At 37.1% G+C, this 24423-nt stretch overlaps 2 protein-coding genes across 4 annotated transcripts in view; both read left to right on the forward strand.

Moving 5' to 3' along the window:
• RAB3IP (RAB3A interacting protein) overlaps positions 1-13564 on the forward strand; it is a 32591-nt gene extending 19027 nt beyond the window's left edge. For all 3 annotated transcript variants that reach the window (XM_064508995.1, XM_064508988.1, XM_064509000.1), the window contains 6 exons: positions 114-317; positions 5475-5603; positions 7566-7678; positions 11125-11224; positions 11325-11394; positions 13202-13564. In XM_064508995.1, the coding sequence (XP_064365065.1) occupies positions 114-317; positions 5475-5603; positions 7566-7678; positions 11125-11224; positions 11325-11394; positions 13202-13284 (699 nt within the window). In that variant the 3' untranslated portion in view covers positions 13285-13564. The remainder of the gene's footprint in view (positions 1-113; positions 318-5474; positions 5604-7565; positions 7679-11124; positions 11225-11324; positions 11395-13201) is intronic.
• Positions 13565-15896: 2332 nt separating this feature from the next.
• Positions 15897-24423, forward strand: part of MYRFL (myelin regulatory factor like) — a 45434-nt gene continuing 36907 nt past the window's right edge. Inside the window, exons 1-2 of the mRNA XM_026100387.2 lie at positions 15897-16272; positions 22679-22769. Coding sequence (XP_025956172.1) covers positions 16227-16272; positions 22679-22769 — 137 coding nt within the window. The 5' untranslated portion in view covers positions 15897-16226. The remainder of the gene's footprint in view (positions 16273-22678; positions 22770-24423) is intronic.

Raw genomic sequence — 24423 nt, forward strand, 5'->3', positions numbered from 1 at the left:
GGCAAATGAAGTCTTGATTTGAATGAATATAACTGGAAATTGTTGAAGGATTTAACATATTCATGCCCTAATGTGATATGGTCTGTTAATGACTTTATATTTTTATTTTCAAGATCGATGTCCTTCAGGCAGAAGTAGCAGCACTGAAAACGCTGGTATTATCTACTTCACCAACATCTCCAACTAAAGAGCTTCAGTCTAGTGGAAAAGCTCCTTTTAAGAAAGGGCATGCAAGAAACAAGAGTACAAGTAGTGCTATGGGTGGCAGTCATCAGGACCTTACCATGATGCAGCCAATTGTAAAAGACTGTAAAGAGGTAATAATGCAAGGATTGTTGGTTTTTTTGCTGATAAGCTGGTTTTATTGTTTTGTTTTTATCACAGTAAAACTCCTGTATGTTAAATCGTCATGTGGTACTGAATGCTTTCAGAGATATCTTGTCATTAATGAAAGAAAGATTTTCTTAAATACCAATAGCTGGTGATTTTTCTAAGTCTTTTTTTATTTTTCAGTCTTTGGAGCAGGGGAATGAGATAAAATTTGAAATACTTGAATTAAAAAAATACAATATAACTGAATGACAGTCCTCACCAAAGCTTCTTAAACTAAATTGTCATAGGATAAGAATCATTTTATAGATCAGTAATGGGTGAAAGGGGAGGAGGGGACACAAAAAGAAGAAATCAATGATAATTTATTAGAGAGATGGAGGAGTGTTACCAATTAAGTCTCACAGGGACCTGTGATTTTTTTGATCTACTTGTAAATGTCATTAAAAATGGGGAAATACTGAGGTGACAGTCTGGTGCTCAGGTCCTCAGAATGACAGTAGCAAAAAATGACTGAAGAGTTGTGAGAAGGCTCTCATGATACTGATTAGGTTGTAGAACAGCAGATGAAATTGAAAATCAATAAATGAAGAATAGAGTGTCTAGTGAAAAATGCAGCCCTGGTAGACATGCAGTTGTGTTCTCAGAATTAGGTGCATTGCACAGAAAAACCCAACTGTAGTGTCCTTTGGATAATTCTCTGAAAATACGATCTCTGCTCAGTGATGTTTGAAGACCCATGTATCCTTAGAAGTAATCAGGAAAGGAATAAATAGGAAAACAAAAAACACTATGCTGCCGTACAAACTCAATAAATATATGTGTCTAATTCTGCATGCAGCTATGATATGTCCATCTCAAAAAGGATGTAATGAAAATATGAAGTGTGACATACATGATCAAAGCTATGGAAGTCCTTCCATATGGAGAGAAACTAGGACTCTGTGGTGAAAGAGACGTCTGAGGTAGAGCAAAAAATCTATGCAATCACAGGTGACATGGGGAAGATGAATGGTGAACAAGTGTTAATTATTGCTAGTAAATAGAACAGTCTGGAAACTAAAATGAAAAGTCAGCACAAAACTAAATTTTAGAACTCATTGTCACAAGGTAGTGAGACAAAAAATATAAATGGGTTCAAAATTTAATCATGCAAACTCACAAAAGCCTGTCAAGGTACATAGAAGATACAGGCATGATTTTTGGCTCAGGAAACTTCTAAACCACAGATGCCTATAGGTTGGGAAGGTATAATGAAGAAATATCACTATATTGCTCTGTAGCTAGCCGTCAGTCACTGCTGGCCATTGTCAGAGAAGGTAATGGACTAGTTGGGTCTTTAATCTGATTCGCTGTGGCCATTTTCATACTTTGTTTTGACTTCTGTCATTAAGCACTCTTACAGTATATGCCTTTAAATCTAGAAAATAAAAGACATTGTCAAGCCTCTGTTCAAAAGCTTTACATCCTGCCTACCTATTTTATGTGATATCCAAAATATTTTTCATTTCAAAATTGAATCTCGGTTGCTCTTGAGAAAGACCAGTCACTTTGTAAGCATCACATTGAGGTCATGACTCAATGATGTTTTATGTGTCTGGCGAGAGAGAGAGAGGGAAAAAATGGTTTTGCCCCAGTTTCCTATGGAGGGAAAGTGGTGCATGTGAAGGACATGCAGCAGAAGGTCCAGTCTGCGTGATCTGTATTTCTTTCTTTATTTCAGTCTCTTTTTTTTGGCCACATAAGGAAACACTCTGAGGTTAATCCTGTCTGCTTAAGATGGGTGACTGTTTCTTCTAGTGACAGGCAAAGGAATCAGTAAGAAAATGGGGCAGAGAAGGCAAGACTGCCTCTGGCCTAATGGTTAGGACACTCAGGTGTAAGCGGGGGGATGGGGAGGGGAGTGGACACTTATGTTCCCTACTGCTTTGTTTTATCCAGTGCTCTGTGTTTTTGTTTATCTTTCCTGTTCTCAATACTGCTTTTGTTTATTGCTGGCCTAGTGTAAATGCTTATGCATTTCTGGGAGTTGGGTCTGGAACTCCAATTCTGCCCCCTTTTTTGCCAAATACTCTCACCACTGAGTTAGTTCCCCCTCACATGCCATTTTCCTGATTTTTAGAGTGACTGAGCTTCAGAAGGGGGGGGGCAAAGAATGCTCTTGCTCAGGGGGTAAGTAGTGGACTTGTGATGGCAGTGTTACCCGGGGTGCAGGAGGTGCGGCTGTGATACCCTCATGGAGAGTCTAGAACACAGAGTTTTCTGTTCCCAGATGTTGGATGAAGCCATATCGATTTTCAGATATCTTTGTGGAACACAGGCAGTGTCCAAGTGACTGTCTACCCTAACCTGCAGGGGAGACAGAAGGGTGCCAAGTTCCCAGACAAATACTACCAAGCATGTGTGGGTAACCTCAAGGATAAGTAGATGGGTGCTTAATGAATGTAGGCATCAAAAGGATTTAGGCAAGCTGAATAGCTGCATAGATCTTAGGCAGGCAGGTAATATTCACTCGGTATAAATGCTGCTAAATGCGTCTGTTTTTCTCAAAGAACAGAAATGTTTCTCTGATGTTGTATTTTAATTGTTTACTGTAAAATTAAAACATTAAAAATTCAGCCAGAATTATAATTACAATTGGCTGTATGTTTAATTGCAAGTAATCAAAACTTCGATCTGAAAGAAATGCAAGTAAAGGCAGGGAGAAGATGCACATACAGCACACACAGTGTAGATCAGAGAGGAAGAGCATCAAGTTATGTTCACTGAGCAATTTTTTTAAGGCAGCTTCATTGGTAAATCATGGATTTGGGGGAAATTGATTTAAATCTAGAAAATAACCAACTCAGTTGATGAGAAATGCATCTTAATGCTTAGAATCATATAGAACAAACTGAAAATGGCTTTTTCCCCCTGCTGTTATCTCTTGATGGTGTTTAATTTAAAGCCAGACCTGAGATGGGCTTTAAGGTAGGGAAATGTTCCTTTAGGGAGCAAGTTACACCTATTGAATTTCATTTATACAGTGAGGCTGGTGACTTAGCAACCACAGCATATATGGACTAGCTTAATTAAGATAGTTGTTTCTGATTATACCTGAGTGAAAGGCAAATGGGTCTAGTGGTAAACAAATTTGCCAATTTAATTTTTGTATTTTTCAATCCCTCCTTCCCCCTCAAAACAAAAGAACTCCCCAAAATATATATGTAAAAGAAAATGGTGAAGTACTGAAAGCTCAAAGAAAGGGAGGTGTATAGGGAAGAATAGAACACTGAAGGAGGTTGGTTCGAAGGAGTATGCTGATCTTTAATTGGGTTACCTCTAGCATGAATTATTTTCCCTTTTCAGTATCTCATCTACACTATTTGTTTTTAATGTTACAAAATTTTAAAATCACATTTGCTTTCTAAGATGCATATTGTAAAACCAGCGTTAATATGTGTTGGTGTCTGGGTTTTTTAAAAAAATTCCTTTCTTCTAAAATACTTTTCATCCTGACTCACTCTTTTTTCCTCTCTATTTGTATCTCTCCATACTTTCTGGAGTGGAGAGGCAACCTAAGGAGTCTGCAGAGGCAGTAGGATTAGGATCTGCTTCTCCTGCCATAATAACCTGTTTGTCTTCTCTGTGCTTGACTGCACAGTCAGTTTGTTTCTTTCATTCATTTTTCCCCATGACCTTCTGTTTCATGCCTTTGTTGTATCTCATCATCTTTGCTTTTCATTCCTCTGATTTTGCTGGCTTCCTGCTCCTATCCGTTCATATAGCTTTAGATCACTTCAACACTGTCACCTGGATTTGTATCTCCTTTATGCCAGTAGGCTCCTATAGTGCCTCACAGTGAGCAGACGCACAGGTCTTGTCTTTGGAGAGTGTAGTCCTGCTATAGTACAAGAAAGGGATTTAACAAACAGTTGGAGGGGAAAAGCACTGAAGGTATGTGTCAATAGATTCAAAGCCAGTCTGAGTAGTCAGTGCAGATCAGGATGATGATGATGATGATGATCCTACAGGGGGTGGAGGAAGGGTGGCCTACACTGATGTTTTAGTTTGGATTAGGAGCGTGCTTCAGAAGCAGTCATCCCCACTGGGCTTGGCTCACATTCTGGAGCAGTCTTGGCACTCATGAATGGGATTTGTTGTCGAGTGAAACGAAACCAGATATGCTCTGCGAGTGCCTAGCAGGTATCCAGGCATTAATGGGCATTCACCCCATGGGACAGGCTGTTTCCTAATGGAACCGTTGACTTAGTACCCGTATCCTGAATACCGGACTGGGTCGGTGCCTTCTCACCAGAAAACTGCAACATGGAGATAACAAAGCAAGGTATTTTCAAAGCAGATAAAACCATCTTTTCCTAATACAGAGCATGCTTACTCCTATTTTCCCAATTCAAATAACTGTGCTGCTTTTTTTTTTTTTCCTCTCCCCTCCTCCACTGGACTGGAACTATAGGGGGAAGTCAGCTTACAGATGAGGAGCCTAATGTGAGGCTCAGTGAATGTCCTCCCCTTCCTGTTCTAGCATAGTGTAGAAGGAAGTTTGGACTTGAAGATGTAAAATGGAGCGTAAGAGTAACGTTCTAAGTGATTTGTGTACTGAATTCCAGCTTTCCTGTGTTAGGACATTTACTGTTAAATGTGTATTTTCTTTTTGGCATTCAGATAGCAATGCATTACATTCAAATGCTGTGAATATATAAAATGTCTAGGATTGCAATTGTTTTTTTCTTTAGATTTCCTTGCTTTTATGTGATTCACAAAAGCAGATGGGCTAAAACACTGTAAGGAAGATGTGCAAAGAAGCAAATTATTGGCTTTTGTCTGTTAAACAATAGTTGGTACGTTCTCAAAGCTATCCTGGAAGCTTAGAATATAGGGGAGAGGTAACTAGCTTGTCATTAGTGTCATGGTGACCAATGAATGCATTAAGTCTGTGTCTTGAAAATGGTATGTTTCGAATTGCTCAAATTTACAGTCTCAGGAAAGTGGGTTTAAGAAGGTGCTCATAGCTGGGGTGCATTCTTTCACAGTGTAATGGAAAGCATTTAGTTTTAATGCTTATTATTTATCTGTGGATGTTTACACATTTTCAGTGCTAGTGTGATGACTACAGTACTAAAATATGTGAATCTTTGTTTTAGGCTGACCTATCTCTGTATAATGAATTCAGATCTTGGAAGGATGAGCCTACTATGGACAGAACATGCCCTTTCTTGGACAAAATCTATCGGGAAGATATTTTTCCATGTTTAACCTTCTCAAAAAGTGAGGTAATTTAGTCTGAATGTCATCACTGACACTTTTCCTTTAACTATCTTGCATAAAGCCAGTAATAGACTGCAGTAAAAATGCTTTCATATGAAGCATTTTTTATTTCATTACAGTGGGAGAGCTTACAGTGAAGTAGTTAGTATGGAGTATTGAGATAATCAGTTTTTCTTTGCTGTTTGCTATTCCAGATGCACCCTCTTCAGGTAGAGGCTGTCTTACCCCTTCTTTAGACTTTACGGCTGTCTGGCTGAATCTGATGTTTGTAGCAATGGATGGTGGGTGTTCCCCTGACATTGCAGAGATACATTTTTGTAGAAATACTGTCCTATCACTGTGTCTGCTTTATATAGAGGGCAGTAGAGACCACAATATATTTGATTTTGTGGACATATCTTCTATCAATTGCAGCAGCTGGAATGCACAACCTGGATGTTTTTTAAAGGGAAGCTTGAGTTGCAAGAGCTCAGCTTTGGGATTTAAAGTTTAAGAGGGACAGTTCGGGAATATAGCTTTAGATGAAAACAGTGATGTGACTTGTTTTTGTTTGTGATCTCCCTGTCCCCTCCCAAATACAGATGAAAGATGGGGAATAATGCGGAATTGGTTTCAGCTGCAAGTCCTCTGCTTAGTCCTTATTATTGATCACCTTTTTCATAAGAAAATGAAAAATGAAAGAATGTTTTAGAAACTGAAAGACCTCACATGGAAAATGCTCTATGTAACTGTATACTGATTCCTTATGGTTGGTATACAGCATCATATGAAAGTCTCCCACAAGTTTGCCTTACTATAGCAACTGATTTGCTTCTGCAGTGTGTATAACTAGGCCATCCCGTTTTTTTCCCCAGCAACTTCATTTTGTTGTTTTCACTTCAGTGGTGGTACAATCACTGTAGATTTGTATTTCCTCTTGAGGAAAGAATGAGACTTGTAGCACTAGCACTTGTCAGTTATATCAGTTATTTTTTCTAGATGTTGTGCATGGAGTGACCAGCTCCTATTTTCCTTTGAATATCAACTGATGTGCAGTTAAATCACACATGTCATTTATTGTTTAATGTTTTCAAATAATTGGAAATGCAGTTATCTGACTAGCTGAAGCATTACATTAACTCTTGATAGTCTCTTGTATGCGTGTGTACTGTTCTGTTTTGCTTTTGAGAGGTGGCAGAGAAAAAATATTTGAACTACTTTAATACTAACTTTGTTTTTAAGATATGCACAGTAGAATATTATTTGGCCATACTTCAACAGTAAACCTGGGTAACTGTTGACGCCTGTCAAACAATTAACGTGTTTCTAGTGTCTAAAGGCTGTGTGTTTATAAAGAGTTAACATCAAAAAAACATTGAGGAAAGCTGCCCTTTGTTTCAAGAAGATGACGTTTTAGCTAGGCCACTTTATTAAAGTTGCAATTACCTGTTGGTTTTTCTCTTTATTGCTTAGTTTTATTTCTTTGAATGCTTTTCTAAAGCTATATTTCAAAAACTGTGATGTAATACTTATTTCCTTTGTGCAAGATAAAGAAGGCATATTGCATCATTTTGTTTTCCTATGGAATACAATAAACCTTGTTTATTTTAAAATTGCTCTAATTTTTGTGCCATGTCCAGTCTTTGATAAAACCAGTACATGTTCAAATGTATATGCTGTTTGGACTTATGAGGAATGAATTTAATGTATAGTTAACAGTTAAAACATGCTTGACTACATACTCTGCTGCAAAGACAGTTATCTTGCCTCATAGAAGGCAGTTATTTGGAGAGCAGAGTTTAAACTGGAGTCTGGGAATGGGACCTTTCTCATTTTGCTTACAGCAGCATATAAGGCAAATCCGGTTTGTAATTGAATCAGTTGAGTTTTTCAGTATTTCTAGCTTTATAGAGGCAGAAATGTATCACTATTTGAGAACAATGGTTAATGCTAAGCTGTTTTAATTGTATTCTAAACTTCTTTTGCAGTTGGCCTCAGCTGTTCTGGAAGCTGTTGAAAACAACACTCTGAGCATCGAACCTGTTGGCTTGCAACCTGTTCGATTTGTGAAAGCTTCTGCAGTTGAATGTGGGGGACCAAAGTATGTTAAACTAACAGACAAAAGGGGAATCTTGACCCATTTGAGATAACTCTTGGATTGAGAAAACTGCTACCAACTGATCACCTCATTCAAATGTGTATATCTTAAACTTGTAGATATTTCCTAAAATCTGAGATGTCAAGATTGCTGTTGCAAAATTTTATGGGGAAAGTAAACAACAAATCGAACTTACCAAAAAAAAAAAAAAGCCTAATGTAGAACAAGCCTTCAAGAGAAATTCCTTTTTTGGGAGTGTGACTTACTTTACTTGTAGTACATGACTGTAAAAGTAACACTCACTTGAAGACCATCCTGATACTTAAAACAGGGGCTATGGCATGGAAGGCATTATAAAAGAAATGGGTACAAAGTTGTACAGACTGAATACCATGCATCTAGAATATTTGTGATGTAAGAAATTGAGGAGATATAATAACACTGGCAAAGGCAGCTGAAGGATTTAAGAGGCATTATATAGAGCAAGTCTTCTGAATGTGAGCAGGAGCAATAATGAAGAGGGAATGAAATTGAGATGAGGGTGAGTTGAACATAAAGTGGGAGGTGTGGTTGAATGACAAGAGTGGAGGTTATGAAACTGGGATGGTCGTAGCAGAATCAGAGGCAAGACTTTGTGAGGGCACTGTTGAAGGCTTTAAAGTTAGGTGGGAGGAACTTGGCTGAGGCAGAAGGGCTTCGATGGATGTGGAAGAGAAAGGAGGGATTTGTGGTGCACTTCGGCCTATGTTAGGGTTAAGCAAGCAAAGCCAGGCTCCAATCTGGAGCCTTTCGAGTCTTGAAAAAGTCTGACTTTTCTGGTAGAAAATATCTGTCAAAATGCTATTTGGTTCTAGCTGACATGAGATTTCTTCTTTCTTTTTGTTCCTGTACCCCTTGTTTTTGAGTTCTCGTTCCCGTTGTTTTTGAGAAGAGAAAATACTTTTTAAGACGTGGCAAAGGAAGTTTTTACTCTTCCTCTAAAGAAACTGTTTAAAATGAAAATTATGTTTTGTGACTTAGTCTTTGATCATTTCTAGCCTGCAAAATTCAGGAACTCATATATTCTTCAACTTACTGCTGTCACCAGAAAGTGTACTTTGACCTGTAACAGCCCCCCATCAGAAGGGCCTGCCACAAATAATGGAGCTCTTCAAGGAGTGGTGATTTCAATTCCAAGACATGCTACTGTGACATGCACTCCATGAACGCAGTGGAGAATGTGGACAACTAGAAGCTATTAAAATAAGCCACGTGTAATTAAAGACCAGTTGGCAAATTGATTTAAAATCATTGCTGTTCAAGCAACTTTTCTACATCTTGACTTGATGAAATATTCACTCAAACCAGAGTACTCATATGCATCCTTCAAAAGTTTCATGAGACTTTTAACCTATTTTGTCCTATCTAAGATAAATTCTTAATTAAAACTTAGTCCTTAAACAGTTGGCTGGCTATAGATTAACTGTTTAGAGATGTCTATGAATTGTACTTTAGTTACTTTAAAGCAAAGCAAAAAAATAGGTTTACTACCTCCTTCCCTTTCCAACTGTCATTTAGTGACAAAGTTTTGGTCTATTGCTTGTGGGTAAGTAATAAGTAAGGAATATGCAGTATTTGAGTGTAATTTGACAGCAATTGTGCTTTGCTTTAAACTTAATGGGAAAGAGGTGTTGCAGTTTTCACTGAATCAGAATGACAGTTCCACATTTCTGATTTTTAAAGTGAAAAACACAATTTTTTTATTGAAACAATGTTCTTTAATAGGTAGCACAGTATAGAAAAAACAATAATAAACAATAATAACAAACTAGAATAATGTTCTTAATGGAATTATTTTCTTGTATAGTTGCCTTTGTGGCGGGGGAGAGAGGGAGCGGATGCATAAAGTGGTGTGTAGTAGCCCAACAGCAAAATAAGGCGAGGGGAGGGCAGGGAGTTGTGATAATAGTGAAGAAAGGTTCTTGACATACAGGCGCCATTCAATAACTTTTGTGATGATGTGTGTTTAAGTGCTGCCTTAGAGTAAGACAGCTGGGTTTCCCCACAGGATTCGAGTAATTGTCCCCGTGGGGAACAAAGCGCCAAGCTGCATGTATTCCATACAGCACAGAGCGGAGTCATTAGTAGCAACTGTCATGCCAGCATTTAACCTGGTGTGATGGAAGATAAAACATAGAAGATAATTCTTTAGCAAGGAGGAAAAAAGGGCTTTATTTTCTTAGCATTGAAAGTCTGTCTGTCTTGAAAAAGCTTGACTGAAGTGGAGATCACCTTGTTTCGGCTACTACAGGATTTCTTGGATCAATGTGCTGCTGCCAATCCTCATAAATTGTTATGGATAGCCATATGCACTCCTCTGTTTTATTATGTTCTATGCAGTTCTGTGGACCAGCTGCTGACTGAGGGTCTCTGGGCCGCTGTTTAGAACCACAGAAGCTTAGTTATTTTTGTTCCACTTTTGAAAGGCTGCTTGTTCTTCGACTCTCTAATTTTATGTGAGGTAGCAATGAAAGGGAGAAGAGGCATCAGCTTTTAGAACCAATTAAACAATGGGTACCATAGCAACATAATTCATCTGAGATGTTGCAATATAGAAATTTCAAATAAATTAGATTCCTGGTTTATTTGCATTTATTAACATTGTATTAATAGCAGTTTTTTCCAAGAGGTGCAGAACTTTTTTTTTTCCTGAAGAACGTTGGAGAAAATATCTTAAATTCAGTGTGCCTTTTCTCAAATTGTGTTTTGAAAGAGTTTCTGGTGAGTAGTGAGCTTTCCTTGTTTGTGGATGTGATATTTGGAATACACCAGAAAAAGTAAATTTGATTATTTTACCATCACTTTTTATAATGTCAGTAGAAAGAATTATTGCTGGGCAGTCTGTTTTCCTTTGCCTGAAATTCTTTCATACTCTGAATATAAAGTGCAATTTAAATTTGGGCATAAATGAAAAGCTGGTCTTAGAATGCATCTTGCCCAGCCTTCAGAGAATTGACTGTTATTTGACAGGGCTGATGTTTTTATGATGGAATGTACCAGCAAGCAGAAATCTTCTGTTCTGTTTAAATGTTAGCATCAACTGATAATTCAAACTGTTTATTTTCACATATGAAGAGCTAAGGAAATCCCACTGTTTCGAAGTTGTTGAGCCAACTTGAACTGGTGAATATGGGAGTATATGATCAGAATTGATCAGGTATGCAGGAGCTAAAGAAAGATTTAAAAATCAAAATACTTCATGATGCACCAGTGTTAAAACAAAATTAATCCTTGTGGAACTCGAATAGTTGGCAACCGAATATAATAATAGTAATTTATAAAATGAAGTCAGAGATGCAGGTACCTGTCCTAATATAAAGCAACTACATTAGCACCTTAAACATGTGCAGGTATTTAGACATTAATGTCAGAATTGCTTACTAAATTGTTCAAACTTCATATTTTTGTAGGAAATGTGCTCTCAGTGGACAAAGTAAGTCATGCAAGCATAGAATCAAATTAGGAGATTTGAGCAATTATTACTACATTTCTCCTTTCTGTCGTTACAGGGTAAGTAGATTTACTGTCATTTCATTTTGAGTAGTAGTTATTTTTCCATACAATTATATAACATATGAGATTAACCACTATTGTTTTTATATTGGTTCAGATCACTTCTGTGTGCAACTTCTTTACATATATTCGATATATCCAACAAGGACTTCTGAAGCAGCAAGATGGTGAGTAGCAAAAATGATACTTTTGCCTAAAACTTGTTACCTGTGCGCAACAACACTGACTTGACATTACAGGAAAACTGTACGTTTGTACTTGTTGTAATAATTACTTGAATTTGGTGGTATCCCTATGACTCTGCTTCCACCCTGTGAACACGTTAACAAGAAAGAAGAAGGTGATTTTAGTCCACCTGTAACAACTCCAGCATTGTTCAGTGAGAAGTTTTATGAAAACCTCTGATGGGAGGAGTTAGTGATAGGTTTTTCACACAGTACTCAAGAAATTAAGGTTCTTTCACAGAAAATGGAGATGTTTTAAGTTCAGTTCTCTCCTGCCCTTTTCTCACAATACCTCATTTTAGCCTTTCAATTCCATTGTTTTGTTCTGTTAATGCCTGAAACTGACCTCCAGAATTTTGGTTCTAATAAAATGTTATTTCACTCAAAAGTGTTGGTTGATTAGAGAGACCAAAAAAACTTTAATTTGGTTTGACCTGGGTGATTTTTTTCTTCTTCTCTTGTTGCATTGGTGCATCTTTTCTCATTTGGTGCATTGAAAACTCATGCAGCCCTCCTCATCAGGCTGTCTTTCAGGGAGAACTGACGTGAATGACAACAGTTCTGGGTTAAGTTGTAAAATAAATAAATAAATAAACCAGGAGACCAGATTTTAAGCAGTTAGCTAAGTGCAACTGAGAAATGAGCTCTTGGCCTTTGCTGTGGCATTGCAAAGTCTTGTGATCAGGGCTCTGGTTATTAAACATAACTGATAATGTAAGGCTTCTTCCCCTTCCCCCCTTTTGCTCTTCAGCAAGGGAAGCGTGTTATTGCTGCCATTGCTTCAGGCTTTTTCTTTTTCTTCAGAATTATTTTTCTTCACAAGAAGTTTTGAGTTAAAATTGGGTTTGGGGTTCCAGTTAAATTACCATTTTTACTATTAAAAAAAATTGCATTTGTAGCTTTATGTAAATATTTCATTAGCACCTTTAGAATGTGAACGCTCATTTTAATTGTCTGCATTATACATTGCATGTGCTTCTACTTTTACATGATATGATTTATGAAGTGCATCTCATTTTTGAAAAAGTGGTTTTTGAAATATGGTAGGGGAGACTTTGCATTTTTTTGCACAAATTAATCTTTGAATTCCTTCTACATTATAGTCCTGGCTGCACAGAAATTATTTTGTCTTGAACAATTATGTAGTTAATAACTTTGATTTGTATTACTGTGGCATCTAGAAGCTTGAGGGCTGCGCATCATGTTTGGCAAAATACAGATGAAATTTTAAAAGGTTTTTTTCTCTCCAATTCATTGCTGCAGTCAGATTACTGGGAGAAAGAAAAGGGAGTAAGAAAGATTACGATTGGGAGTATTTCAACAAAGTCACAGGTTCTGTGATGAAACAATTTGCTTATCCTACAAATTATACTATTTTTTTGGTGGAATCTTTTAAATTTACAGAAAATGAGAATGATGGGCAGGGAAATTGAAAATTGAGAAACTGCAAATAATTGAAGCTGACAAGATGTCCTGCTGGATTTTTGTTCTCTAATTTAAAAAAATATATAAATTGTTTTTATAGGACCATCTTTTACAATTTTCAAAATAAATATTTTAACAAACTTTGTTAAAGCCAGCCAAGCAATAGTAGCTCTCATGCATTGATTCTTGTTTTATGGATGTTAGTATTAATTCTGAAATTTCCCTATCTGATGTGCAACAAGGCAGCCTGTATATTTCATTTGAAATAAAATATTCTCATTACTTCATTATGTTAATGACATTTCTACCTCTTTTGTTGTTTTAGTGGATCAGATGTTCTGGGAAGTTATGCAGCTGAGAAGAGAAATGTCACTAGCAAAACTTGGCTACTACAAGGAGGAACTCTAAATCTTTTTACTCTTGCGCATGCATGAACTTCATTTAATATACATAACTCTAAAATAACTGAATCTTTTTGTCACTTGATATTTATTTCCACAAAGTGGGTCCAAGATCTTTCTCCTTTTGCAGATTGCACTAAGAAGTACTGTGATTGTTTTAAACTGACTAACGCAGTATATGCTTACATATGATAGTTGAACAAATGTGGTAAGCACTTGCAGGTGTATTTGTGATTGTAATTTACAGTTGAAAATGAAACTTCTGATTAAATAAATATTAGTCTGAAGTGGTCTCTGTCTTGTGTTCTTAGTAATTTGTGATACAGAATGATGCGAACCTCCCTTAGAGAGGGGATTCATTCCAAACTGTAAGACTGTGAGAAGATTTTATGAAGAGTGAATGCCTGCCATTTTGTCCTCACTGAAGCGTTTAGATACATGTATCACAATACAGTTAATCGACAAATAATTAGGAAAACTTGGGATTTTTTGAAGTGTTGATTTTCTACATTTTTCATTTTTAAAACAGTGTAAGAGGAAAAACATATTATGAGGAGTTAATAGCATAATACATCTGGATATCTTCTCTGTAAGCTAGGGTGCTTTTCAAACACATCAAGAAAGAATAAAATCACATTTTCACTCTTTGGCCCTCACTTAAACAAAATTTAGAAATCTGTCCTGACCCCTTTCTGGTTGTTTTCTTCCCCTTTAACTTACTTTCATTAGGTTTTTTTCCCTTTAAATGAATTTTTCTTCTGCTTTTTTGGTACATCTAAGTTGCAGTGTTTTATGTCAACTTCCCACAGCTGTTCTTGCACCTGTAAAATATCCTTTACATGAGTTTCTCTAACATGCTGATTATAGTTCTCTTGTTATGTTATCAGTTTCTTCATGCACACAACGGGCTACAAAAGGGAACCTGAAAAAGTATTATGGCTTTTTTTGGAAGAATGCTTTTTCTGTTTAAGTGCCATTTAGCTAGTCCTGTCACTTTCCCTGGACTCTAATTTGACAGCAGACAGCTGATTATGATAAATGGAGCATAGTTGTGGTTATGTGGTAAACTGCTACATAAATACCCTTTGGGAAAAATACTAGTTTGTTTTTGATCATGACAGCCTTTTCTCAGTTATAGATATCATTAAAGCATTGGCAGGTAAGCTTACAAACATCAAAAGTAAAGGCAAGTTTTATATAGTTGGTTCTTCAACAAGAAGCATCTTACTGGTTACAGGGTTTTTAATGAAGGATTCCAGACAAAAATAACTGTCACTACATCTTACTGGAGTGTTTTCCCTTTTATAAAAGTAAATAGAATGAGCAGCAAAATTTAATACCATACATGTGTTGCTTGCATGCTTATGTGCCTGAAACCACTCTGCAAGTGTTGGCTTTGGCCAGTCATTGTTAAGATTAGAAGAAACAATTGAACCTTAATCTTTTTGTTACTGATGGAATATGTGCAGTGTGGACTACTTCACTACTGATGAAATATTTATCTATCTATCACTGGATACTAGTTGTCACTGTAGAAACCTGGAAAAATTCTAACTCCCATTGCTGGAAGTTTATTACTTCACCTAAGCTAAAGAAGTCTGGTTTTAGTCTTGGAAAACAGACTGTATTTGTTGCTGTTTCGTATTATGCTCATAAACGCTTCTTAAATGCCCCCAAATAAATCATCATTACTCCTTAGTGTACATATTGAAACCAAATCCTTTTCAGGATTAGTTAACAATAGCTAACAGCAACTGGTAGCTGCTGCTATTCTGACTTAATAATCCCTTACAAGTGATGCTCATTCAAGCAAGAAAAAAGGGGTGCTTGCTATAAATGATAGTGTCAAGACTTAAAAGGTATCCAAAAGTTTAAAATAATGCAGAGACTATTTCCTTACAGCTAGGGCCTGCAGAAATGTGCCAATGTATCTTGAGTGGTAATGGCTGTTTGGCTCAACTATATCACCATTTTATAAATACTGATGTGCTTGCTCCTGTTGAGTCCCTTCCCCCAAATTCTTTCCCATATTTTTAATGTAAGCTGCCTATCACAAGAAACCTGTGTCAGTACAGATGGCTGGGGTTTGTCACAGTTACACTGATGAATATAACTACTTTAGAAAATGGCCTTCTTCCAGGTTTCTTGACTATACTGAAGCTTTTGTTCATAACCCAGTGCCTCTCAGAGATGCCTACTAAAAAAGTGTCTTTTTCTTTTTGGTTGTAGGGAGACAGAACAGTCTGCACTGTGCAAAGATAAGTTGTGAGAATGTGAATTAGTGTTTGCTGCTGGTTTTAAAAGACCTTTGTTCAATTTTCAGCTTTCTTGTATATTTTCCCGTGTTACCTTAGACAAGCAGTTAATCTGTACTTTAGTTTCATTACAGTAATAAGGTAGAAATTATGCTTCTTTAATATCAAAGTATGATGTGAAATTAAGTGTTTTTTTCCCCTTTGTTTTAAGCAGTTGTATAGGCTGGTACTTGGAGCTATTTAAATGGGATTGTGCATATGCTGAAAGCAGTGATGGCTTTGCTCTTGCATTTTTGATCAGTTTTATCAGTAGTATTAATTACATCATCTAAATGAAAGGACGGAGACGAGATAATTTTTATTGCTGCATTTTTGCGCATGAGTAATCATGGGCAATATTGGGATCAAAGGTCCTTAAAACAAGGAACGTTGCATGTACTGAACTGAAGAAAGCGTGTCCCCTTCATCTTGCCTAAGGTCTTGTTAAATTCTTGACATGTGGCAGAGTTTAAATATATCTGTGACATTAGTTATGAAAGAATGAAATTAGCTGGGACAAAGGGAGTTAAAACCTTCAGCGAAAAGTATATGTGGATTCCTTAACACTTACATAATCATCTGAAAGAGAGAGAGAGAGATTTTTTTTCAGTGGAACTCTTCAAGTGGTAGAAAAGCAAAACACTTCTGCCTTGCCATGGATGTGGTGGGAGAACATGAGGCTTTGCAACAGTTCTTTGAAGGTAAGAGTCTGGTTTTAAGAAACAGTTTTAGCAATTTCTGGTGGCATCAGAAGTACAGTAGTAAATGGGGATTAATTGAGGAAGAAAGGAGGATGAAATTAAAAACAAAAAAAAACAAAAACCCCCCAAATTTACACAACACTATCATGAAAAGAGGTACAAGAATGAAATAAGTGGTATAGATGTACTGCAATGTGTTCCTCTTTATACTTTTGAGAGAAAAACAAAAGGTGGATTCAATAGAACTTTAAGTATTGTGATGGTAATTACCAAGAAGAAGAAACTGGGAAGTAGCTCAGATCTCCTTGCAATTCATCACTTGTGAAATCTTAGTCACTTTTGAGAGGCTAGATAGCCCCCTCCTTGCTCTATCCTGTAAAGTTAAAGGGGGTTTACTTTCCACTGATGCATTCCTCTGGAATTACTTGAATATAATTGGTAAAATGGTAGTTATGGTAGTATCCTCTGGACTTCTCAGAGAAGTTAAAAGCAGACTCTGTCTTTTGGCTGGAATCTGTCTTGTGTCTTTTTCCCCAAAGATGTTTCACACTCAAGCAGGTCCTGGCACAGTCTCTTTCCTTTCTCATCACAAAATTTACTTTCTAATAGATTCCATAATCAAACTACATTTTCCAGAACTACTTATGATGTGATTCAAGATGGCTGTTCAAAAGTTTATGTATTTTTAACTTTTTAAATATTTTTTCCTTGTTCCAATTTAACTTTGCAATTTTTAATACTAACCTTTTAATGCCAAGGTTCTCACTCTGTATTTGTTTTCTTTCTATTATCTGTGCAAGTATTCTTCATGTGATACTCATCTCAAAGTAACTAGGAAAACTACGTTTTCTGTTTTAGGTAACATGGACTCTTTTTGTTTGTCTGTGTTTTTCTGTTGTGCTAAATCAATGATTTCAGTTCTTTGCTCTATTGGTTGAGAGATGGTGATTTTAATATTGGGTTTTAATTTCAGACTGGTAAATTAAAGATTCTCTAGCATTGCTCAAAGAAATGTATTTAAATGAAGGAATTTGTCAGAGAACCACAATCTAGAGCTGTTAGTCTGCAAATGTGTTGTTTATAGATGCTTAGAAATACATACTGTGTTATTAAGTTCACATTAACTCATGGAGATCAAAAGGTAAACTTTCTTGGCTTTCAGCAGGATGATACCTGTATTTATCAAGATATTTGTTCATGTACTGTGGTGTACTGCATAACTGTTAAATACCCAAAATAATGTTGGACATCATATATATGTGTATATATATAATATATATATTTTATATATATATATATATATATATATAAAGTTGATCAACAGAAAACTTTTTAGGAATTGAGTAGGAAAACAGGACTTTCTAGGGAGTATGGGCTAGATACTATTGACTATTTGACTATTGACTATTGACTGCAATGGTGGAAGAGATCTCAGATTTTAGCTGTATGAGCTCTTTAACCAGAATTAATAAATGTGGAATTTAACTTGTTAGGAGGCAATGTGCTGGAACATCTGTCTGGGCAATGCGTGTGTGGGAGAAGCCCTGTCAATTCCACTTAATCTCAAGTAAAATGTAACATTTTGGAAGATTACCTTCCTTCAGTAGTGTTGCGTGGTTCTCCTAGGTAGCAGTAGAATATGACAAAGGTCTGCTATTGAGATGCAACACGTGGGGATGCTGTTAGATGGCTGAACTTCATTATTGGGACAGTGATGTTAGATATATGCCAAGGTTACAAATGATAATCATTCTTTCACTCCATACATGCAGGTAGCTAGAAGCTTCTGGTTGCTGTTAAAGCCACAACTAAATCTGAAAAGGCAGCCAGCTCATTTAAAGCAGGGTTTGCATTCTTTTCAAGCAGAAGTTAGCTTTGTGGAGTGTAATGCCAACTTTAACTGATCTGCTGTTTCCAGTTAAGTACTCCGGCTTGAGGCTTTGCATTAGAATACCACCCTAAAGGACAAAAGCAATAAATTGCTAATTTTGATTTGGCCTCCGAAGTTAGTCATAGCGGCATTAGAACGTTGTTTTTAAAGGCTGCTGAAAAGCTGCATCTTGCAATATAAAGCTGAGAATGTTACCACTGAGGAAATACCTGTTCTGTCTGTGATTCAGTTTTGATTTCTAAATGGATCAACTAGCAACTAAGCACGCTTACAGATCTTGTTTGTAAGATTATTTTAAATTCATGAGCAAAAAGGATCCCATTTTTCCCATTGTGCATATTTGCCTTGACATTCATTACTAAGATAAGCTAGGTTTTGCAATATCGAAAGGTGACAGCGTTATCTGAAAAGAGTTTTTCAATAAAAATGGGATAATGCAGTATTTGTTTTCCTGCCAAGTACTACTTTCAATAATTTCAGTAGACCTCTTAGATTAGATACAACTCTGACTGGGATTTGACCTTGGCTTTTTTCGTTTGAGTAAATGCCCTTGTGCTATTGGCTATTCTGGAAAGTTCTCATCCTTGTCTTTTCTCTTTTGTTTCTCATTTCACTCCTCCCCCAGTAGAGATTTCCTCTCTGATTCAAGTTTTCTCCATGATTTCTGTTGAAAATAATACTTTTTTTTTAATAAAAAGGCTTTTTTTTTTTTTTTTTTTTGAATCTGTAACTTCCTATTTGGGAAAAGGGAAGGTCAGAGCTCCTTATCAGCTCTTGTCCCTGCCGGTGTGCAGCACAGCAATCTATTCTTGCTTAAATTATCAATAGGTTGAGAGAGTGAATGAAGGCTGAACTAGTTACACTGTTAAATTTGGTCTTTTATTGCTGTCAGCATGGGTTTTGGAGTGTCTGAGATATCTGAAATGTTTGGCCTCACTCCTCTCTGTGATCTGAAGAATTCTCTTTACTTAGTAGTAGAATCATCATGTCTGTTTATATGCATGCTTCTGAATGGATAATACTAAATACAGTTTGGGCCTCTTGGTAAATAAATTAAGCTACTGAACAAACAGAGGCTATTAAACATGACACATTTAAAACCTGCAGGTATCTTAGACCATTCTAAGGATTAGAGATTGAAACAAGAATAAAAGTAGATGAAGTGACACATTTAAAATATTAACTGTAAGGCTTCTGTTTTTCCAGAGAATGTTAGTACTTAAAACATCTGTCTTGACACAAGCTCACTTCTTCCCTGTTGGAGTGTTAGGTCTTTCTGCCATTGAATAACTGTAGGCTGTCGACATGTCCTTGCTGGAGGTTACAGTTCTGCCAGCTGAAGCTGTTTTTGTGACTCTTGGTCTCTTCCAGTCAAAACAAAATGGGTTATCTTGAACAATTTAAAGAGTGACTGATACTTTGAATCCTTTAACATGAAAAAGCCAGGTGGCTTGAGCCTCAGGGCTGGAAGAAAGGAGATGTCTACCAAAAAGACACATAGGAAGCAAGCAATTAGCAGACTGGAGGCTGGGTGCCTGTTTCTGGAAATAGGGGCAGGTGAGAAGGGACAGAGAAACAGAAGTCAGCAGTAGAGGTTTTAGACTCCTCACATTGAAATGGACAGAACAACAGAAAATCAAACTTATGGAGAAATCAGCAAAACATGATCAGGTACTACCTATGACTGCAGTCTCTGATTCCTCTTCTGTAAACAACTGTGCACAACCTTCCCCTCCCCCAAACACTATTATCTTGCCCCTTCAATTTTCTTGCTTTTCATAAATGATGACAGCTTATGATGCTATCAGTTTCTTGGGTAGCTGGCAAACATCTGTATATTGATGCTAAAGCAGGGGTGCTGAATGTGTTGCCCAGTACAGAGGCTTCCCCGAAACATCTGGCCATGTTGTGCTGAGCAGTGAAGTGTGGACCAGGAGCAGAGATCCCTGAGCACATGCTGATACAGGCTACTGACTCTGCACATCGCGGGGCCACTCTCAGCTGGGGCACGCAGCTCTGTGCAGGAAGCTGTATATTTGCAGGGGCCTCTCAGCAGGGTTATCCATGCACACACATGTAGTTCTCTGCTCTTGTGGTGGTCTGACTTCCAGGTGAGTGACTCGCTTGCATACTACCAGGGAGCAACAAGATCAGTAAACAAACTCCCAGTCAAAGTATCAGTCAACTTTATCTTCCCACAGCCCATACCTATTTTAAACAATTACGGTGATCAAATGGCCACAGAATGGATGCCATCATTTTAAATGAATTCGTGTATGATCCAGCAGTTCCTACTCTGCTGAAACAGATGCTAATACAAGCACACGATGGCACAGACTAGGATAGTACAGCCAGAAAGAAAGAAAGAAAAATACCATTATTAAGAGTTAAGTTTTATGGTGCAGTCAAATGTAATTTGGCTCTTCTGTGCACCTGTACTGGGAAACTTCCATTAGTGGTATCCTACCCTCTCCCCGGTGTGCTTCTTCCGTCTCGCAGGATAGAATTACTTTTTCCTTTCTTCTCCCTCCCATCCAATTAACTATTTATGCAAAGCGGAGATATTAAGGGGGAATGATAGTATTTTGCTGTTATCCCTTAGCAACAGAACCAATTTCTGGGTGGTGGGTTGCCCATATTAAAGGCCCTGTCTTTCTTTGATTCACGGCTGCACTTCAAAAAATCTTGTTCCTGTCCTTGGTCAAAATAAGAAATTTTTGGTTCTGTAGTAAAGCAAAACATTGTACCTCACCTCTAGCTTCCTGTTAATAACAAAATTGTGTCATTCTGTATGATGGCCACACAATTGGAACAGGACAAATGGATGGGAGAAGGTGATTCAGTCATTTTCCTGGGGACCATGTAAAAGGAGTGGTGAAAGGAGAAGTTTTTGAAACACAAGGGGGAATATCCTAAATTCAGATATGAAGAATGAAACAGAATCCAGCAAATTTGAGGAATGCTGTTGAAGACAGCTAGACCCTTTTGTACTTCAAGCTGTTTTTGCAAAGTGCTTTGTCCACTGTTCCTTCAAGACTTTCCATGTTACAAGTCGGCTGAGGCAAATAGGTATACTGCACCTATTGGATCTGTTCTTGTCTGGTCTGCTGAGGACAGGTTTGTATAAGAAACCAGTATGTTCGGATGCAAAGGGATCTGCCAGTAACAAGCCTGCAAGTTGCTGGATCTCAGCGAAGGGCAGCTGAAGTTCAGTCCACAACACTGATAAGCAAATGATCCCTAGATACACCTGAGTTCACAAAGCAATTTAGGAAACGCTTATTAGTAATGTGAGGTTATGAATTAAGACGGACACACATGAGTGAATTCCTGTGCAAGCTGACGAAAGTGGATTTTTTGATGTTTCTTGCAGTTAAGCTATGTCTAAACATTGGATCAAGATGGAATCATCTGGGAAAGAGAAAATAAAAACCAAGAAATTTTATGGTTGGACCTCTTACTATGCAGGTGTCTGATGTTCACTACAGTCAGAAGACTGAGTTGAAGCACAAAAGGCAGTTACTGCTCCTGTGCTCGGTGACAGTGATTAACCTTTTGTCTTCTCCCACTCTGCTACAGAGTTAAGGGGAAATGTTTGCTGTCAACTATGTGGGGCTGAGCCATGCAGCTCTCTTGATTTGTAAGCTTGTCCCTTTTATCTTGCGTAGCAGTGGGCTAGAGCCACACATGAATCCAGTAGTTCACTGGAGAGAGCAGTAACTTAAATGTCTTATCTTATTTGCTTTCTGACTGGCCACACCTATATTTATGGACAGCTTGCTGGAAAGGTGGGGAGCCTACCAAGTAGTTTCATTTCTTTCTTTAAGAGAGTTCTGGCTGACTTTTTTTTTTTTTAATGTTCTCATGAATTCTGTAGACCTTATAATCATAAAATCCATTTATAGCCTTCAGTTACCAAGCAACAAAGGACAAAGTACTGAACCTTTCTACTCATTAATAAATTGCATGTTTGTGAGCTGGTTTTGCTACGAAAATAATACGAAGCCATGAATTCCTATAACATTCCTAAGGCTTTACTTCCGTTTTCTTAATCTAAGCCCAGGATACTGGATTTTTATACTGAGTGTTTTAGAAGCTCACTGGCTGTGCAAGTGCAGAAAGCGAATCTGTGTGACAATGTCTGAGCTCTGACTTAATCACCTGTTTTGATCCCAGTGTACAACAGTATGATGTTAACCTCAAAACCCTCATTTTTCTGGTTGCAGACTGGAACCCTTGATAATTAATGAAGCTTTAATGACATATATGAACTACTCTGTCACCTTCTTCATTGTCCCCTGCAAGTCCTCTTTCACCCTGCATTTTCTCTGAGTGACTAGATTTCTGAATAGAAACGTAACCCATCTGTTATATACAAGATGTTCACTTGCGTTAGGACAGATTTGGTTTTCCTGTCTGTAACACGGTGGGCAGCATTATTTAGTCTGAAGTACTGCTGACTCCCTCCAAATTCCACTGTCAGTATTTCAGTCTTTTTCACATTTTTAAATACAGGGCAAGATGTACATGGAGCCTTGGAGAATCCCATGGTAGACACAAGTATGCTGGAAGAATTCATCAGTAGTGACTTTGAGTTTGGAGCTTTGTAAGTATTAAAGCAATGTGCATTTCTCCTCCTTAGCAACATTTCTTAAATTGTTTTCATTAGTGCATTGGTAAAAGCTGCATGCAGCAATCAGACTTGAAATCTGCAGGTCTTTTTATATGATTCTGGCTCCTGTTTGATAAATTTACTTACTTGAAACTGTAAGATGACTTAGAAAAATGAATTAGAGATGGTAATTAGAGATGGAAATATGGTTTTCTTGTAGTTCAACCCCAAATGAATAATAATGAAGTCTGGGATAATTCACAACTGTTATGCTAATTATGGCATTAAAGCAAACCTATTTTAATATAACTGTAAGTGCTAGTTTAGTGTGTATGTACAAAGTAACTGATGCAAGTGAGAGTAATGTCTAATACACTATGTAAGACTAATGTAAATCTTCCAGTTTGCAGGCGAAAAGAGCTACTATTTTCATCCTAATGCTTCATTCAGAACAGAGAAACTGTCCATTGATCTTTTCTGAGACTAATTTTATGAGTAACAAAGGATACATAATGCAAAGGGCCATGGTCAAGGGTGGAAAGTTATGCAACACAGGTCTATCAAAGACTTCAAAACCCAAATCACTCAAGTCTACAGCTACCAGATGACTGTTGTTAAATGCAAAATATTATTATTAACAGGCTGACTCTTGCCAAGAGGCAGAGCAAGAGGGGATGTTTAAAAATAATTAAACAGCCCACAGCACTTTTCATTCTGGACACACTCAGGCACTGCGTATTTACAATGGGATAAATAGGCTTTTACCTACTCTAAATGATCAATAATGACTTGATTCTATCTCTGCTCACACTCATAGAAGGAAAGAAGAATGAAAGGCTTGCTGTACACAGATATTCATGATGTTTGCTCTTATAATATACCTATGCACGTCTGCTATTATGTAGCTTAAGTAGATTAGATATATATAGTTGCAGTGCTCTGTAAGTACTTACATGCAAGAATATCTGTAAAGCTACCATATGTTTGGAGGCTCAGCAGGATTTTATATTGATGGTACAGTAATACATCATTAATTATGGGATTAGGAAGAACATTTATTGAATCATTAAATTTCTATATATAACATTATGAAGCATTTATCTGTACTGCAGATTATTTGTGCATAAACAGAACAAAATCTCATAGAAAAATTTGCCAAAATGTGGCAAAGGAGGAAAATATGAAGAGACTTCATATATTTAAAATGCAGATGATTATAATGGCACATGCAATACTGAATGCAAAATGCAAAGAAAAGGGTGCTGTTACCACCAAGGACTTGAGTGCATCTGGAATTCTCCACAGAAGATTGTTTAGCTTCAGACAGGGCACTGGCTTTACATTTATTCTCTTCTTATACCACACAAGAAGCACCATGTGCTTTCCTCATCTTTGCCACAGTAAGGGCTTACTCTTCAGTGATGAAAGGAGAAAAAGGGTTGTACTTTCTTTCCCAAGTAGGCATTTAATTGTATATTACATTTGTAATACAGAATCTTTTAAAATACCTTTTTTCTTTCTTAAAAAAACACAGCACCAGTTTCAGGTAAGTTTTGGTTAGGAGACTACATCTGTACTTTATAAATACTTTCTTCCTTCTAGAAAGTGTTTATAAGTATGACTCTGTATTTTATTAAAGCTATTTTAA

Source organism: Dromaius novaehollandiae, chromosome 1 (genome assembly GCF_036370855.1).
Source record: "Dromaius novaehollandiae isolate bDroNov1 chromosome 1, bDroNov1.hap1, whole genome shotgun sequence".
Classification (NCBI taxonomy): domain Eukaryota; kingdom Metazoa; phylum Chordata; class Aves; order Casuariiformes; family Dromaiidae; genus Dromaius; species Dromaius novaehollandiae.